Source organism: Phoxinus phoxinus (assembly GCF_949152265.1).
Source record: "Phoxinus phoxinus genome assembly, chromosome: 19".
NCBI lineage: Eukaryota > Metazoa > Chordata > Actinopteri > Cypriniformes > Leuciscidae > Phoxinus > Phoxinus phoxinus.
The window spans coordinates 24,257,354-24,276,309 of NC_136894.1; the positions used below are offsets into that span (position 1 = coordinate 24,257,354).

General features: G+C 37.8%; 1 protein-coding gene and 1 long non-coding RNA gene across 3 annotated transcripts; one reads left to right on the top strand and one right to left on the bottom strand.

Annotated features, from left to right (window-relative positions):
* Positions 1–290: 290 nt before the first annotated feature.
* On the bottom strand, positions 291–9,035 carry cacng6a (calcium channel, voltage-dependent, gamma subunit 6a). 2 transcript variants are annotated; one of them, XM_079590093.1, is made up of 6 exons: positions 8,991–9,035; positions 6,129–6,165; positions 4,894–5,693; positions 4,726–4,800; positions 3,836–3,973; positions 291–1,612 (listed from the first exon to the last, which is right to left on the bottom strand). In XM_079590093.1, the coding sequence occupies exons 3-6, from the start codon at positions 5,291–5,293 to the stop codon at positions 1,392–1,394; spliced, it is 834 nt and encodes a 277-aa protein (XP_079446219.1). In that variant the 5' UTR covers positions 5,294–5,693; positions 6,129–6,165; positions 8,991–9,035; the 3' UTR covers positions 291–1,391. The 2 variants fall into 2 exon arrangements, with proteins under 2 accessions (XP_079446219.1, XP_079446220.1); XM_079590094.1 differs by lacking the exon at positions 6,129–6,165.
* A 1,152-nt stretch (positions 9,036–10,187) lies between these two features.
* On the top strand, positions 10,188–13,617 carry LOC306986649. The gene is made up of 3 exons (XR_013795003.1): positions 10,188–10,306; positions 13,362–13,443; positions 13,514–13,617. It is a non-coding gene; the product is annotated as an uncharacterized lncRNA (long non-coding RNA).
* Positions 13,618–18,956: the final 5,339 nt, after the last annotated feature.

Sequence of the window (18,956 nt, forward strand, 5' to 3'; positions counted from 1 at the left end):
TTTAATTGTTGCTTTTGATTTGAGTTCATCTCTTGCTGTCATCAAGCGACCACCTCCAGATGAAAAGAGCTGGTCAAAAACTGTCAGCTGCCTGTCAGCTGCCAGACTAAACCACAGATATAACAGAAAATGAGATGTTCAATATGGCTGGAAGCACCATCATGTACCTGAAGTTCCTCCTGTAACATTAAATTGCCCACTGTCTGTGAATTTGACAACCTATTTCTGTTTAAGCTGGTATGTATCTTTTTCTCATTTACATTTCTCTTCAAATCAGCCAGAAAATATAAAGTTCCTGTAAATAATCATCACTTTATTTATGATTTATTGACAATGCTGCAGTTTTGTCCACTACTCCAAAAAAAAGAAAAGGAAAAAGTGAGCGATCATGCTGTTTGTTCAAATATGCAATGTGAGATTCCATGTGGTTGCTTCACGTCAAAGGCACTGCTGTTAATAAATTATCAGTGTCGACCGGCAGCAGAATAAATTCACTGATGTATCTCAAGCAGCTTTGTTGTGGATTTCAAGTGGTTCTCTTATTTCCTTCACCATGGGTACAATAAATAACAGGGAGGCATGAAAGCTGATTTCCATATTATGAAGGAGAAAAGGTAGGTGTTTTGGGTATGTACTTTGCCAAGACTTGGTCAAAGCTTGCAAATGTCTGTAGAAACTTAAATATAAAAGCATAATTAGCTTAAATTCTGTTACCTACAATTGCAAAGTTGCAATCCATTTCACTTTGCCTCTGGAAAACCAGTCATGCCAATTAAGGCATTTACACAATTATATTTGAGCAAAATTCCAAAATTATAGTCCTAGATTTTATATATAATAATATGATCTTCAGAAAAGGTTAAATAAAACAGTATCCAAGGAGAGTATCCAAAGCCTCCTTTTTCTAAACGGCCCCTCCAGTATATAAAGCTAATCAAAATATACAGCATCAATTGTTATGCTATATTATATTTGTCATATAGAACATATATATTATATAATTTACAAACAAACTAATAAAAGGTATAGTTAAAAAAAACTGCACATGAGCACAAAAGATTCTTGAGCGGTTCTGTTATATGAACTAATATGTATTAGTTTTGTAGGCCCAATAATCACTGAACCATTCCAACCTAATGGTACATATAATCTGAGAAAAATGTCTGGGTCACCTCCTGTTACATTCCCAGCAGCATTCTCTCCAGTGCCAACTCCTCTATAATCACATTGCCAACCACCATGTGGTTGTGTGTGTGTTTACATGTACAGTTCATGAATCCTTTTTTCCCCAGATTCACCAGGATGCATGGGACTACTGTTGTTATCTGTTCCACATTATCAGTAGGATTCAGTGCAATCTGTAGGAGAAGTACACTTCAGCCTCCACACCACTAGATGTCACTGTTCTTCTTAGGTAGGCACTTTTTCCATGGACTGTATGGAAGAGCAATAACCACGAACAAGACCCCAGCAACAACAGCCAGAGCCCCTGCACAGCCGACACACGTCACTGACCATGACATTTCATGGCGTAGAGGTATGGATTGGTCACTTGCTAAGAATAAAAGCACTGATTGGTGGAAAATTAGGAGGCAGAGGAAGATTAAGACACCTGTTGAGAGACAGAGGGGAAAAAATCAGATGTGTGAGAGCTTATGTTTCTTGGCTTTTATTAGCAATCTGGTATTGCCTTGCCTTTTCTGAACGACACAGAGTTTGTGTTAGCATTCATTGTTGGCTAGATTTGCTCTTGCTTTCAATGTTAGCCTATCCAAAGCCATCTCGGTTATATTTGTTGTAATCTTGGATTTTGTTTCTTAAAAAAAAAAAAAAAATGTCTTCCAAGACCACAATGCCCTTTAAATCTGTTTGGATGTTGCCATGCTGTATATAGAAATGACTACAGTGTATATGCCATTGAGCATGCATATCTGACATGGAAACACAGTGAAGTGAACCAACTGAACCATTTGTTACAGAATCAGTGGTGAAATATGTATCATGAAGAAATGACACCGTTTTCATCTAAAACAAATCATTTGTATGTGATTTGGCCATTCATTTACACAACAACTTTTGAAAATGGGTTTCAAAGTACAAGTTGTAAAGATACCATTATCGTCTTCATGTAAACTCCAAAAACGTGAATTTGTGAAAACGCTGACGTCATGATGTGCATGCGTATTACGTGTTACGTGTCTATAGGCGTGTAGTTTTTCTTTCACAACGTGACCTCGCCAACTATTTGCTAGTCTCGAGTAGCCAGACCTTCTGCCATAATTCTGACTCCATCGCATCTTTCATTGGCCAAGGACCGCCTAGAGGCCGTCTGACTGACATGTAAAGCAACCAATCACAGTTCGTTTTGTTCCGCATCATGTTTAGGGGTGTGAAAATGTAAAGTATAACCCTATTATTGTATACTACATTAACAGACCGGCATGCATAATACATTTTTCATTTAAGAACGTTGTGCAAGTTTACTGCAAAAATAGAGCCGCGAACTTCACATACTTTTGAATATCCACCGTTTAGTTGATCCTTAGGCTCTCATTAGCCCCATTCACACAGCACTTTGAACCCGGCAAATTGCCGGAACGCCTTCTGTGTGAACGCAAACACGACCCGGGTTTAATGCCGGGATCGATGCCGGGTTGGGGACCTAGTAACATTGCCGTGTTCAGACCCGGAACGCGCGCTGTGTGAACAAAAGCCAGGACAAATGCCGTAAGGGGTGTGTCGTAGTGATGATGCACGAGCCTTCGCAATGACGTAGTTATCGTGCGACTCTGTTACTCTGTTAGAAGAAAGTTTGTGTTCGTCATCGATACAAGAAAGAACGAAAAGATGTCTGCAAACTGGACTGAAGCAGAGACCCGAGAGCTCCTTGCAATCCGCGCCGAAGCTGAGATCGTTCGCCAGCTTTGTGGAACGGTACGTGATGCGTTAGTGTACGACCGAATCCGAAAAAAAATGCAAACACTTCCGCTTTTCGACGCGTACCTTATACGTCACATCATAACGTCACGCGTCTATCCGGGACATACCCGGGTTGTGTGTGAACGCGCTCTCTGATTCCGGCAAATCACTGGCAGTGTGAATGAACCATTTTCAAACGAACCCGGGTCAAATCCCGGGTCACTTTATCCGTGTATTTTCCGGAATCTCTGTGTGAAAGGGGCTATTGTCACAGTTGTAAACATGACAGCTTTCTTATTCCGTGAGGGGGTTTGGCGTCATGACAGCTTTGTTTCCAGACAGAGCATTAAAGAACGCATTAGAAGAATTCAACCAATTCAACCAATCAGATGACGACTTTGAAACTCCTAAAGTTTTTCCAGTTAAGTGTGCCATATGCATCAGATATTCAGCCAACGGTCTGTGGGTGTGATGTCTGAGCCTGAGACTAACTACTTGCCAACAAACTGCCAGCTTGCATAATACAGCGTTTTTAGTCGTTTTTGCAGATCTGTGTGAAAGGGGATCGTTTTGACAATAATGTCGTCTGTACGCGAAGAATACAAAAGAAAAACTTTACGTTTTTAGTGCATCATTGTCATGTAAACGTATTCTTGGCCCATACAGTATATTTCTTTAGCTCAATTGGTGAAGTATGGTATCAGTATCGACAAGGTCACTAGTTTGATTCCAAGGAAATACACATATTGGAAAAATGTATTCCTTGAATGCACTGAAAGTTATTTTGGATAAAAGCAAGCATCAGGTTTTATACACTGTACACACAGCAGGTTATATACACTGTACACGCATAGTACACACAGCATGTGCGTACTATGTAGTTAAAAGATGTTAGCCAACAGCATAATAATGTTACCTGACAGTATGAAGCAAGCTGCGGCTGGCTTCAAGAAGAATTGAACACCTTTGCTTACTGCCATGATAATGCACATAGCTCCCATCACCATCAGGAAAAGACTAATGATAGCTAACATAGCCGATGCTACGGTCAGATCTAAAGAGGGAAGAAGGTTTTAATACGCAAATAGCAATGATATGATGGAATAATGCACACATCTGCTGAGCTGAATAGACAGAGAATGGTTTGATTTAAAGGTGCAATCTATATGGTTTTTACGTGGTCTGTCATCATGTTTAGATGGTTTGGCTGAGGTTTTTCCTGTGGCTGTCAATTTTCAAGACACTCGTGTACTGAAATTGTAGGCAATTTTAATGAAATTTCTTAAAAATAATAATCATTAACCTTTTTAATTAGCACAATATTGCCTTTACATATGATGCAGATGTTCTTATAAAATGGGTAACAGTTTACAATATGCATTAACTAACATTAACAATGAGCAATACATTTGTTACAGTATTTATTTACCTTTGTTAATGTTAGTTAATAAAAATACAACTGTTCATGTCAGCTCATGTCCACTTCATAATATTAACAGATACAGCTTTTGAATTTAAGAATTGAATTAGTAAATGTTGAAATTAACACTAAGAATATTCATTTCATTCATGTTAACTAATGTAGTTAACTATTGTTAACAAATTAAACCTTATTGAAAAGTGGTAGGCTACTGTTGGAAATGTAATGTTATGTAATGTTTCATTCATTTGCTGCTCATACAACATTTAAGTATCATATTTTGGTTAAAAATGTATAAATGGGGTCAGCACTCAGTGACGACACAAAGAAAGACACATTAGTGCAACGGGATCTAAAGACAAAGAGGGGGATGTGCGATGACTCACCCTTTTCTGGCGTTTTCTGAAATAGGACAATGTTTTCTCCAGTGGTGTAGAACTTAAAGAAGGTGCAATTGGATTCTATAATGGGATCCAGGAAGGTGATGTTATTCTAACGGATTATTCATAATGCTTTCACTCCAGTTGAGACATTATGGGACATTTTTCTCTTACCTCCGTGTAAGTGCGAAGGCCCACAAATCTCCTGCTTTGGGTCCAAATCTGACACCCAGAACGTCTTGGTACAGCATTTCCATAAGCCATAATGTGCTACCAGACAAGTCTGATTGTTGTAGAAGCTCTTGGGTGGTGTAAGTTCCACCCAGAACTCTGTGCCCACCCCGAGCACAGTGAGCATAATGCCGAGTACAGCCAAGAATAACGTCAGCTTGATTTTGCCCTCTTGGCTTTCGCTGATTCCATCTCCAGAAGTGGGGTTTGTTCTATGTCGCCGCTTGCGTCCGCCGCCCCGTGATCCCAAAAACCCTTCCAGCGCACAGGAAGGTTGGTGTACCCCAGCCGATGCATTCCCTGTCCTTACCTCTTCATCCTGCACGATGAACGTGGACCACATGATTGATTTGCAGCTTCAGAGATCCAAATACGTGAATGAGAGGGCAGCAACTTATTTTGAAAGGACATTTAAGTCTTCATAGATGATTGAGGACAAAATAATCAGATGAGAGGACAAACAAAGACAGTTAGTGCTGGACAAGTCTGAGTTAGATTGATCCAGCAGCAAGATACATCTAGGTCAGTCTAATGTGTTTCACGTGTAGAGGTGTGGAAGGCTTTGTCAGAAGAAGATGCAGCTGAGGATGTTAATTATGGAGGCGTTAAGGCCAGATAGACAGCTGAAGGATGCTGGGAACTGCAGGCATTGCCCATTCACACAATTGAGTGCTAATACAGCTTGAAGATGTGAATGATGATGAGGAGGTGATGGAAGTCAGGGGTTGGTCAGACTGGTTACTCTAAAAATTAAGAATAGGATTAAAACAGAAAATCAAACTTAAGCAGAGTTTCATGAAATAGAAGAACATGTTCATCTACCCCACGATATATAAGACATTATTTTTGTTCATACAATGGAAGCTTGTGGTAACCAAAACTATTTGGTAACCATTCTTCAAAATGTCTTATTTTCTGTTCTGCATATTTATATATTCATGTTTGAGTTTATTTGTTAATCTTCTGTCTGTTTATTAGTTCAGTTCTCCTCCGTTCTCTCCCTGTGTGTCTTCATGGTTTATAATTGATTGGGTTCCTCAGGTCAGGTGTCTGTTTAGTTTCCCCCTTTGTCTGCGGTGTATATAAGCCCTCATTTTGGGTTAGTTCTTTGTTGCGGTATTAGTCGTGTTAAAGAAATAGTTCACTTCAAAATGAAAATTCTGTCATCATTTACTCACCCTCACGTTGCTTCAAAACTGCATAAATTTCTTTCTTCTGCTGAACACAAAAGAAGATTTTTAGAAGAATGTCGGTAAGCAAACAGTTAATGGACCCCATTGACTTACATAGTTTTCCTACTATGGAAGTCAATGGGGTAGATCAACTGTCTGGTTACCCATTACATTTTTGAAGTGAACTATTTCTTTAAGTTGTTGTGTAGTGCTTTCTTCTATGAATTCCTGTGTTTTGTTTGCCAAATTATATTTCACAAGTTCACACTTGCACTGTCTGGGGGGGAGGGCTCCGAGTTTATTCTCTTTTAAACCACTAGATGGAACAAAAATTCAGCTTAGCACTTTTCTTAAAGTGCCCCTATTATGTATTTTTGAAAATTACCTTTCATGTAGTGTGTAACATAGCTCTAAGTGTAGTGTGTAACATAGCTCTAAGTGAATGAAAACATCCTGCAAAGTTTTAAATCTGAAAGTGCACCGTATATAGGTATTGTCTTTCAAAATTAAGACTCGACTCTGAGTCAATGAAATTAATCGTTTTTCAAATGAGTCATAAGCCGTTTCGTTGTGACATCAAGACGAAATATTAGCATATTGCCCGCCTACTTATTGCGCGCGCAAACACCAGGGAAAACTTGAACTCCCTCAAACACTGCAGCTGATTCCTGTGGATACTGGATAGCATCATGGACAAGCAGATGACGTTGTTATGGCAATGGGCTTCTTTTTTTCCGACAGACACTGTACGCGGTAGACCAATCCCTACAGACTGAGCTGTCTGACCAATCAGAGCAGAGTAGTAGTAGTACTGTTGGGATTGGTCTACCGCGTACAGTGTCTGTCGGAAAAAAAAGAAGCCCATTGTTAGGAGAGAGATTGATTCATCTGACGAGTCGTTTGAGAATCATTGAAAATGTGATTTGCAAATGTATATTATGAGAAAATGAAAAAAAAAGATTTACCTTTGCATGTAAACCTGTTGCAGGAGACTCCAACACAACATTAGGAAACTTTAAAATAGCATAATAGGACCACTTTTTTACAACCGCTTTTGATGCACGTGGAAATTTGGCTGATCCTTGACGCAATAGTGGACAGCAACGAAAAGGGGATTCTGCGCTAATTTGATTTAATATTTAACGTTCTTTTAAAATGTTGTAGATGTATGTAAAGCAAAAGAAGAATCTATAAAATGATTGACTGTGTTTAGACAAAGGTAAAGAGTATCTGCTGTTGGGGCTAAAGGCACAATAATTAACATGATAATAAATAGCTGGCTGACTTTTCCATCTACTGACATGACATTATTAGAATCAGATGGGAAATATCATATATTAAGTTGGGTGTCCTCAGAGATAATCACCACATTTATAAAGAATTTTGAAGAATTTGTTTTTATCACGGTTTCCACAAAAATGCTAAGCAGCACAACTGTTCAACATGTTTATTTGATTTTTGATCAAATAAATGCAGCCTTGGTAAGCATAAGACTTTTTAAAACTTTTTACAAACTTGAAAAAATAAATCATACCAACTCCAAACTATTGAACGGAAATGTGTATTTACTTGCAGGGTAGGCTATAGCCAATGGTATTTATCAAGATGAATATTTTATTTTATTTTTTTGTGCTGATCAGCACGTCACAACAAACCCGCATGTTTTTGATTTGGACTTTCTGATTGATATAGTCAAATCGACGCATTTGTTGCTGTCTGAGCTGAAGTTGCCTGATCTCATGAAAATCCGTCTCTATAGCACGCATTGTGTTTATCGTGCAATACATACGCGAAAATTAGTTTTTACGTGCATTTGATACGCATTTTTCGCGTGTATTTGATACGCACTTCATTGCGTGTAATACACACGCACCCCCCCACCACCACTACTAGACCTACCCTGACCAACCCATGCGTATCATATGCACATAAAAACTAAGTTTTCGCGTATAAATTGCACAATAAACACACTGCGTGCTGTAGAGACGCATTTAGTGTGACCTGGTTGTAAGTTCAGTTGTGGTAATGGAGTTTTGTTTACGACAGGCGCTGTAAGTGGTAGACCAATCACAACAGACTGGGCCATCTGGCCAATCAGAGCAGAGTAGCTTGTTGAAAGAAGGAATTTAGAGAGACTGAATCATCTAACAAGTCATTTGAGAATCATTGAAAAATGTGGTAATGTGCAATGTATATTATGAGAAAATTAAAGTTTTTTTTTTTTACCTTTGATGCATGTAAAGCTGTTTTACTGCACCCACAAAGACGCGTTACACGCGTTTTACGCGCGTAACGCGTCTTTGCATTGACTTAACATTGAAATGACTCGCGCCTGACGCGCTATTCGCGTCCGGTGTGAACGCACCATTAGGATACCTCCAAAACAACATCAGGATAAAATAGCATAAAAATACCTTTAAAATAGCATAATTGGGGCACATTAAAAAAAAGGCTTAATTTTTGTTTTGTTTTGTAACAATGTAACAAAGTTAATCTTACAATTCATTTGAATGCTTTTTGTTCCATGTATGCAATAAAAGCTAATTTCTCTGGATATAGAATGCGATTTCATCTATCTAAAATATTTAATGTAGTTCTTTATTGACTTGGTTAAATTAGCTTGCAGACAGTACTATATTTCAGATGCGAACAACAGCATATTTGAAAGACTAGGACATAATAACAAAAGATAGTAGCCTATATAGAGAAAACATTAAACATGACTTGATGGTCAAACATTCCAGGGTATATTAGTAATAAAGAAAGCACATAAGCTCCAGACTGACAATAATTAAATGTAACTTTACAGTGTTGATAAAGCAAGTATACTTCTACAGTGAATCACAACAGCACAAACAAGCAGCTGACCTGAGTGTCGAATACGTGAAGGCCGGTTTGCAGAGGGGTTTTCTCAGTGGTGTAGTCTACGTGATACGCAGGTATACGCCGTATACCCACTAGGAAATGCCAAGTATTTCCGTATACCCACTAAAAAAAAGCGTGAGGATACGTAACAACTTCGTTTTGTGACAGAACTTTCACACTTTCATTCATAAATTCACCGCGTCTGTGTTTGCAATGGACACAGATCAAATCGCGTGAATATTAAAAACTCAAAGAGACTGCAGTTGTTCAACGCGTCTCTGGGAATGAGCGCTCAATGTGTGCTCTACTACACACACACACACACACACTGAAGCAAGCGCGTGCTTGTGTCAGCGCTTCACTGTAGCTATGAGGACATGATGTAGGCTACACATGACACATGAACTTCATCACAGAGCTGCTATGAGAGTCACTTCATGAGAATATCACCATTTCATTTGATAAAACTATCGCCATTCATTTGTATCATACACACACAGAAACTGTAATGTCTTTACGACAACATGTCAAAATAAAAGTTCGGTATAAACTCAAAGAAATTATGAAAGAAATTGCACAGTAAAATGTACTGTAAAATAATAATAATGATGAAATCTATTAAAACTTATTTTAAAAAGGAATATCACACAAGTTTTCATACATGTTTTAATTTAAACAGTAAACTTTCCAAAACAATAACACAATTTTCTTTCAAAAGCACCATTTCTAAAAGTAAATTTGTATTTGTGCCTATAATGTTTTTTTATTATTATTATTATTGTCAGCTGATAAAACCTGTGCTTCAGGGACCATATTCATATAACATCTAAGGCTAAATGTAGAAAATCAGTCCAGTCTCCTCAGCTGTAAATTTCATTGGTTGTTAAAGTCTTGTGTTGCTTATAATAAATTGACATGTTGATAACACTTAGTCTCATAATGCTCTCAATTATGGGGGGGGGGGGGGGGGGGGGGGGGGGGGGGTTATTACACTACTGTGTAGTGAGTCACAGTATACTCACTACAAAAAACTAGACTACACCACTGGGTTTTCTCTGAGACGGAGAGAAAGTACGTAAGAGGGGTTTAAAGAGGGAGGACTTCAATATGGCACACCACTAGTTGCGGGGTGGGGGTTGTTTGCGTCTGAAAAAGATCACGCCCATGTCCGGGTATAATGATATCAATGATTTTTTTTAGGTTTGTTGGCACCGGGCTCTGTGTCTGTCTGTCAATTGTTACTTCATGGCTGCCCTGCTGACTGTGTTAGAGATTTCAGTGTGCGTCTCCATGCCAGTGTGATGGTTGTATCTCCTTGCGTGAGTACGAGTGTGAGCATTTCTTGATTCTATTTTAGAAAGCCACCTGTTAATGATATCAAAAAGCATGGCACTGAGCCCACTGAAGAGTTGAGGTTACAGCATGTGTGTCTGTGGGTGTTTGTGAGGGTAATTCTGGGAAAATGAGGCCTGGAATCCTGAAGCAGTGGCAGTATTTCAAGCTTTGAAGTTTACTATAAGTATTGGTTAAGACTGTGGAAGATTTACTACTTTTACTACAGTGTATACAAAATATTTAAAGTCATTTTATTATTATTATATTTAATATTTAAATTATTTAGACTTTATTTAAGACTGGTTTTGGTCAATTGGACCTGTAGATCTGCTAAAACAATCCAAGTTTATCATTATTATTATTTTAAATTAATTGTATTATATTATTTAGACTTCATTGTATTTGTTAAGAAGTTAATTGTGTTGATAAATGTTATTGTTAATTTAATTTGAATGTTTTTATTCTATTTTATCATTTTTAAAAATTTCTAAAGCCATTTTTTTTTACTTTATTTTAAGAACTATTGTGAGGAATTATTTATATAATTAAATGTGGGTGTTAAAATTAATTAAATTAAATTAATTAAATCGTCAGACCTTCAAGTTTGCTAAAACAATGACTATTTATATTTTATTTAATTTTATTAAATTAAATTATTTTGCTAAAGCCATCATTAAATTTAATTTAATGGAAATCATTTAAAATTGGGTGTTATATTGGATGTAATATTACATTTGGGTGTTAAAAAATTGGAGTCAGACTTTCAAGTTTGCTAAAACAATGACTACATACAGTAACTATCTGGCTAATTCAATAGGCCATAAGTAATTTTATTTGATGAAAGATTACGAAGAAACTAATAAACTATTTACAATAAGACCATGCACACATATTTAAAAAAGTTAAGTGTCAATTTCACCAAATGGTAATGGAGAACAGGGCAACAGATTTGCTTACCAAGAATGCAAACAGAAACGTCCTTGATGCCACAATGCTAGATTTCTCTGACAAGCAGTTAAGTAGGGTGGTTAAGGTTGCTATATTTACAGATGCTATTTAAATGTGAGTTATGTGTATTAGCCAAATTTAAAGTCCCCTTTTGATGTCATGGCAGCATGTAAAGTGAATTATGACCGTGGACGAGCACTACTGTACAGTGTACTATAGGGGAATTACATTTGCATTTATTCATATGAGAATTTTACGTAGTGTTCTCTGAAAGTGAGATGCATTTGTCTTTTTTACTATGTCTAGAACTATTCTGGTTAATTTCATGAATTCTCTGGCAGTTTATTCATGGGGTTATGAGACAGTGATGTCATTTTAATCATAGGCAACAACACAGACTGCGGTTCATTCATCCATTCATTCATTCAATTCAGTCGTCACTCGTCGTATTATGTATGTACAATAAGAGTTCAACCATTTACTCATGAAATTGAAGGTTTTTTTTAAAAAACAATACAATTTCCCACAATTCGCTTATATTATTTGGATCACAAATAGCTCATACCAAATAGGCTATGTTAAACTCTGGACATCCCATGTGTATGCAGAGAAGACAAAACGCTATTATTTATCACAATGTCAGTATAAAAAGTCCTAATTTTCTCTTGAAACGTTTTTGCCCAATTTGAATCTGAGTGAGATCAAATATTTCTCAAAACATAACCGATGTAAGTAGAAGAGACAAATGCTCATACCTTAAATGAATGCCAATTACAAAGGTCAAGATTTGGCTGGTTAGCATATTAACCTGTTAATAAACCTATTAAAGCATGCTTTTAGCAGGTCAATTGGTGATATCTTCAAATTTTTAAAACTACTTGGATAGACATATGGCTTTGATTTTCAAATCATTTTAAAGTCCAAATGATTTCCCAAAATACCTATTTTGTATAAAATTATATATTTTCTATTTTAGCATGTTTGCCTTACTGTCACCTTTAAACTTCTATAACTTTTTTTACACTTTCCTTTTTTGAAGTGCTGTCATTTTCTGCTGAGGGTCTTCTTTAGAAAGAGACCAACCTGTATTCCAAAGCATTCTTAAAATCACGACCATTTAAGTTCGGATCTAAGCTCAAAAAGGGGGGTGACAGTTAGCAAAACGACAGCCTCAGTCACCGTTCACATGCATCATTGCATCTTTTTTCAATGCTATTACAGTACAAGTGACTAATGCTAACATTGTCTTTTTGAGAAAAATAACATATTTTGTGTTGATGTGAAGGTGAGTAAACGACAGGTGAACTATTCTTTTAAATATGTGCTGTTGAGATAATTACAACTTCAACATGCTTGCAGTCCAATCTTTATTCAGTGCTTTCAATGGATCTATGATGTACTGACATGGGTGATGCTCATTTGTATTATGTAGTCTTATCAGACCGACAAGAACAGAGAGGCAGCGAGAAAGAGACAGACAGTGTGCTGCAGTCTTATGTGCTCAGCATGGTGATGGCTCTGGTTTGTGCACTCACTAACCTCTACAGAACCTCTACTTTACCAACACTGACCTGTAGGTGGCGCCAGCAGGCAGAGGTGTCTCCACACGTCTCCAGAAATCAAATCAGCCAATTAAACAAGGCATAATATAACAAATACCTATATTTATATTAGTTGTCAGGGACAGGGAATAAATCCTTTATAACAGGGGTATTAGACTCATACGTATGTGCATTAGCTAGACAGTTTGCACAGGGGACAAATACAAGTGCTTTTAAAAGCTTACATTTTAAGTGATGTTCAAAAGTCAGTAAAATATATATATATATTTAATTAATACTTTTATTCAGCAAGGATGCCTTAAAATGACAGTAAAGATATTTTTAAAAATCTATTTTGAAGTAGGCTAAACAATGTTCTTTTAATATTTCTATTCATAGAATCCCGAAATTTCCACATTGTTTTCGACATTGGCTATTAATAAAAACAATACTTGAGTTCCAAATCAGCATATTAAAATGATTTCTGGAGGATCATGTGACATTGAAGACTGGAGTAATGATGCTGACAATTCAGCTTTTGACATTACAGGTGTTATACGGGAGCAGACTCAAGAGATGGATATGGAAGTTAGAGTTTATTGACAACAGAATGCAGCGGGAACAGAATGCAGGTAAGTTAAATGAACAATGATAATTTGGAGAGCGGTGTGCAGGTGATGAGTGGAATGGTGGTCCTTACAGGTATGATGATGACTGATCGTGGGTAAGACGGATAACCGGAACACCGAAGACACAGAGGAGAGACGAGATGCTGGAGAGGGAACACTGGAGAGAATGGAGACGAGACGCTGGAGTGGAGACTAGAGAATGGTCGTTGGAGGATTTAGGAGATTCGTGTTTGGCAAAAACAAGGTAAGAAGTCCTGAAAGAAGTCGTGTGAACAAGACCGGACAATGAGTAGCGGTGAGGAGTGTGTCTTTAGTGGTAGTGATGATGAGGATTCAGGTGAGGGAGTGCGCTGTGATTGGCTGGTGTGAGAGCCTGGCTGATCTGTAACAACATGACTATATTACATTGTAAAATATATTAAAATAGAGAATTTATTTTAAATTGTAAATGCAGTTTTTACTGCATTTGTGATTAAATAAATGTCGCCTTGGTGAGCAAAGAGGCTTCTTTTAAATACAATTGTTATCAAAATGAGTCAACCCTATTGTAAATCACTTTTATTGGCAAATTAACAGACTTTCAGCTGTTTGCAATGAACAAATCAAACTAAATAGCTCACATTTACATTTATTCATTTAGCAGATGCTTTTATCCAAAGCGACTTACAAATGAGAACAATAGAAGCAATTAAACTAGCAGTAGGACAACAGTATGTAAGTGCTATGACCCTTCGCAGTTCAATCGAACGTAGGTTTTTTTTTTTTTTTTTTTAAGATAGAATAGAGGAGAAAGTGTTAGTATTACTTGATCAAGTGCTGCCGAAAAAGATACGTCTTCAGCAATTTTTTTTAAATGGCTACGGACTCAGCAGCTCTGGTTGAGTTAGGCAGATCATTCCACCAGCAGGGAACAGTCATGGTAAAGGTCCGAGAAAGAGATTTTGTGCCTCTTTGAGCTCAACAACAAATGTTGTGGTTTCCCCAAATTCAGCTGAAAATGCTACTTTTAATGAGTTTTTTTCAACCTCCTGAAAATATTTCCTCACAACAGCACAAATCTGCATAACAGGTGTTGTCTCAAGCACACCTGATGTATCTAATCAAGGGCTTCATTAGTTGCACCAGGTGTGCTTGAGCTAGAACACATGAAATACCAGGGGCCTCATTTATAACCGCTGCGTACGCACAAAACAAGCCCTGAAAGAGACGTACGCCACTTCCGACGCATAAGTTGTGATTTATAAAAACAAACTTGACGGGAAAATGTGCGCACCTGCACGCAAACTCTGACCCATGCGTACGAGCGTTTTGGAGACAGAGCAGTTTGGCGACACCGATGGTGAGCTGGAGTTATATCTTTTTGGTCACTTTTAGACCAAAAATCTAAAGAAAATTTTGCATATATACAGAAAGATAATACAAATGTAATTTCACTCACCAAGCCTATCACTTGAAGCAAATATCCATACCTTAAAGGTCCATTTAATTTCATTCCATTCCATTTAATATATAAATCAATTAAAATACTATTTGGCCAGTGGAAAAGATTGAGAAAAAGGTGTGTGGGGTGTGTGTGTGTGGGGTGTGTGTGTGTGTGGGGTGTGTGTGTGTGTGGTGTGTGTGTGTGGGGTGTGTGTGTGTGGGGTGTGTGTGTGTGGGGTGTGTGGTGTGTGTGTGTGTATCTTACCAACCCAAAACTTTTAAATGGTAGTGTAGGCCCAGTTATACAGTTATTTAGTTAAGTGACTCCTCTTTCCCTCAAATCTAGCATGCTGTTCTATATGTTAAAAGATTCTTGAAAATGTAAGTCTTGGAAGTCCCATTTTGGAAGAAAACGGAAGTCCCTTAGCATTCGCATGACCAAAAAAATAAGTTTATATAACATTTAAAAAAAAAACTGGACATATTGAATGGCTGGTCTCGAACCCTGATCGCTGGCATGCCAGACGGGTGCACTAACAAGGACGATAAACACAGTAAACATTGCATTCTCCAGCAGTCATCAGCTTACACAACCTCCACTAGCTGGCCTCCGTTACACAGTACACACGCAATGCAAGAGTGGATGTCTATTTATCGTAGCAGAAGTGCAACAAAATAATGCTTCACGAAAAATAAAGCGAAGATGATGAGCGAATGACAAGGAAGAACAAAAAATGAGCACAAGAGCAAATACAAACAAAGAGTTCGTTGTTAGTTACCAACAGCACCAGCAGCTCCAGACAAACAATGACACTCACTCACATGTGGAGCGAAATCAAAGGAACCTCCGCGTCCGTTTTCAGGCCTTCCTGCTTAGCTCTCTCCAGCGCTGGAAAGCTTTTCTAATATTAATGCCGGTCCTAAAGCTCTTTCTTGATCATAACCCCTAATTTTCCAGTGACATTCTTATGAGCTTTTCTCTTTTTTAAAGTCTCTCAGCCATCTCTATTTCTACAGTCTTTCTTCAAATCTCCCTCTTGTTTGTTATCTCTCCTCCACCATCATCATACACCCCCTAATGCTGATTTTCTACACGTTTGTTGTTGTGTCGGTCCGACCAACTTTCAAACAGCGCTATTTAAATATTGCTTACCCCACCTTTAATATCAGTCTGTGAAAAGGGTCCATTGGTTTAACATTTTTGTCTTATAGTAAGCGCCCTAGGTTTGCTTTATTTTGCCATTAGTGCAGTTTCAAACATTGTTTTGTAATTGCGCACATTTAATGCATTTCCACTTTCAATTCCATTGTGAAAGCAAAAAAGAACTGGATTCTTTTTCACTCAATTCATAAATTCAGCATTGATCAGCCATTGTGGATAGTGGGCAAAAAGGTTAATAGCCCACCCTGCCCATAATGCCTCACTGCCTCCGCGTGTGCCATTCAAGAGTGTGATCCGTGTGAGTATTAGGCTTTGTTCTGACGCATAGGAGAGAAAGAGATAAAGAGATTACTGCCTAGCTTCATACAATGAAAAACTCTGTTGTCTGATTTGCTGCCTAGTCATTCTCATTCATGTCATTCTCTCTCCATACTCTGAACCACACTACAGTAAAGATAACGCATAGAGCGAGTGATTAAAGGTACTGTAAGAGTCAATCGGGGAGTCACCGTAGCTCTTACTAAACAAAGGAGAGTGACCTACGGAGTGATCAGTGCAGGAGCTGTTAATTAAGGATCAATTACATCTGTAAGTGGATGATTACACAACACCAGCAACCGAAGCCATTCACCTGATCATGAACCTACAATAGGCAGCAGTTCGATCAGAAATCTCAAACTTAATCGGAAAATTTGCTAGAGAAACAATACCAAATATTGTAAGGGGAAACGCTAATGAATCGCTCTCACTAATAGCGACATTTGACCATACACTACTGTCTGTATATAATATTCTTCATCATTCGATCATAATCTGATTAATTAATGCTGCCAATCAGTGGTGTTGTCAAGGTCGTACAGTATGCCGATATACACTGTATTCTTATTTTTTCTCCAGGGCTGTTAGCTCCCCCTTTAACTGTAGCACATTTTCGCTGCGTCCAAATCACATACTACAGTAGATTTTTGAATTTGAACTATTTTCGCGACCATTAAAAAAGTAGGTTCTATATAGTATGAATGTGGGTAGTAAGAATAAAATTTGGACGTACTACATCCGCCATTTTGTTACTGTCACGTGAACTACCTGCGTCAGTTGTGTCACTTCACCGACGCTTCGGTTGACTCATAGAATAGTAAAAAGCGCTCTTCAGAATCTTGGGAGTAGTAGGTCAACTAGAGACTTTTCACCTTCTGTTTTTCGAAAACTATGTATTCACAAAGTCCCTTTCAGACAATTCACACAGCGTCCATATTTTAAACACCTTTCGGACATGCAAGTGCATCCTATCTCTTTGAATGGGGAAACAAGCCAAGCTTACAATTAAATTTCATATTTGTGTGTGCTCCGTCTTTCTATATTAAATCTTTAGTATTCAGACATACTACTCTGTTGGTGTACCTACTGTTTTTTGCATGTTATATAAAATATTAGATTTTAGAAGATGCAGACCCATCCCCCAAATTAACACTGCTGCTAGGGTGTTTTTAATACAACTGCTAATGGAATTTTACACCATTAATCTAGGTCTCTTTTATATCTGGAATGGAAAACGGTTAAATTCTGTAAAGAAGATATATGCATCTGTAAAGCAATTGTTTCATTGTACCAATAATAACCAATAATCAGTTCAGAGTCAGGCATCACATTCAGTTATTGCTGTCATCGCCATTGATACCCCTTTCAACGTTTTATTTCCCAGGGTGCATTTTCCAAAGATGCAGTCTATTCCCAATCTAATAGAAGGTCCTTTACTTTAACTCCAGAGTGCCTGTGAGGAGGATGTTGACAGACCACTCTCACTAGACACATGGGATTCTGGTCTCTAGCAAGTTCACTCTTCATCAGTGTGTGTGAGGTCCTCGCTCATCCAATTTAAAGTAGTGCGCCAAGCCCATATGTCCAAAGTTAAGATAGAAATTACACAGGAACTAGGCTTTCATGCACTAGGTGTAAATGTGTAGATGCCTCACTTGGACAGGCCCCAATCTGGAGCATTATTGGCGATCTGTAGGCTATTTGAGACAGTCTCAGCAGTCTTTGTGGCAGATTAGAACCAGCAGATCCTCTGGTGGTGTTGTTTAGGGGTTGCCCACGGGAGTTGTGGCATGTTTTTTGTATTGTCTATTTTGCTTAAATTAACTAATTCAATATCAAAATTTGGAATGATTCTGCAATACGTTTGTGTATATATATTCATATATTTCTTAAATTAACTTTGATTAAAATTGGGAATTATTCATCTTGATGTTCAATACTGAATACCACTGAATACCTCTTTCTTTCACTTTTTAGGCCAACTGGCATCGGATGTGTGTATGTGTGACAAGCTTTAGGACTGATGCTCATTATATCATGGATGGTTAGTTGCCAGCGTCCATTTTCACATTGAAATTTCATCGTTACAAATGCCAGAGAACAGTGAAAAAACAAATGTTAAATAAAGAAACAATGGGGTGTTTTTTCCATTTCTTAAAATAAACCAAATTTGGTCCATATTTACCTCTGCTGAAGTTGGCAACTCTATGGGTGTGCAAGCAAGTTTGTTCACGGGTCACCTGAGAAGAATCTATTACCAGGATGTTATAACCAGGCTGTGTAGGGTCAGCTGTGACTAAGTCTAAGTTTAGCACCTTGGCCAACACAATTAGTTTGAAGCAAGGTGGAGATTTGGATTGTGAAACATGCTTAGGTACAATTATGTGACAGTATGAGATCAGTCAGTGATCTGGATTTTCCCTACATATTTATTACTGCATGTTGTAACCACAGCTAAGGTTTAAACTTAATGCCACAGAGATATTACATAGATATTGCAAATAAGGGAGAATGTACATCCTGCCGGTTATCTCAGAAAAAACCCAGGCAGGGTGATCAGGTCTGCGGGGTTTATTCTGAGATAACAACCGGCTGGTTGTACATTATCATCCCG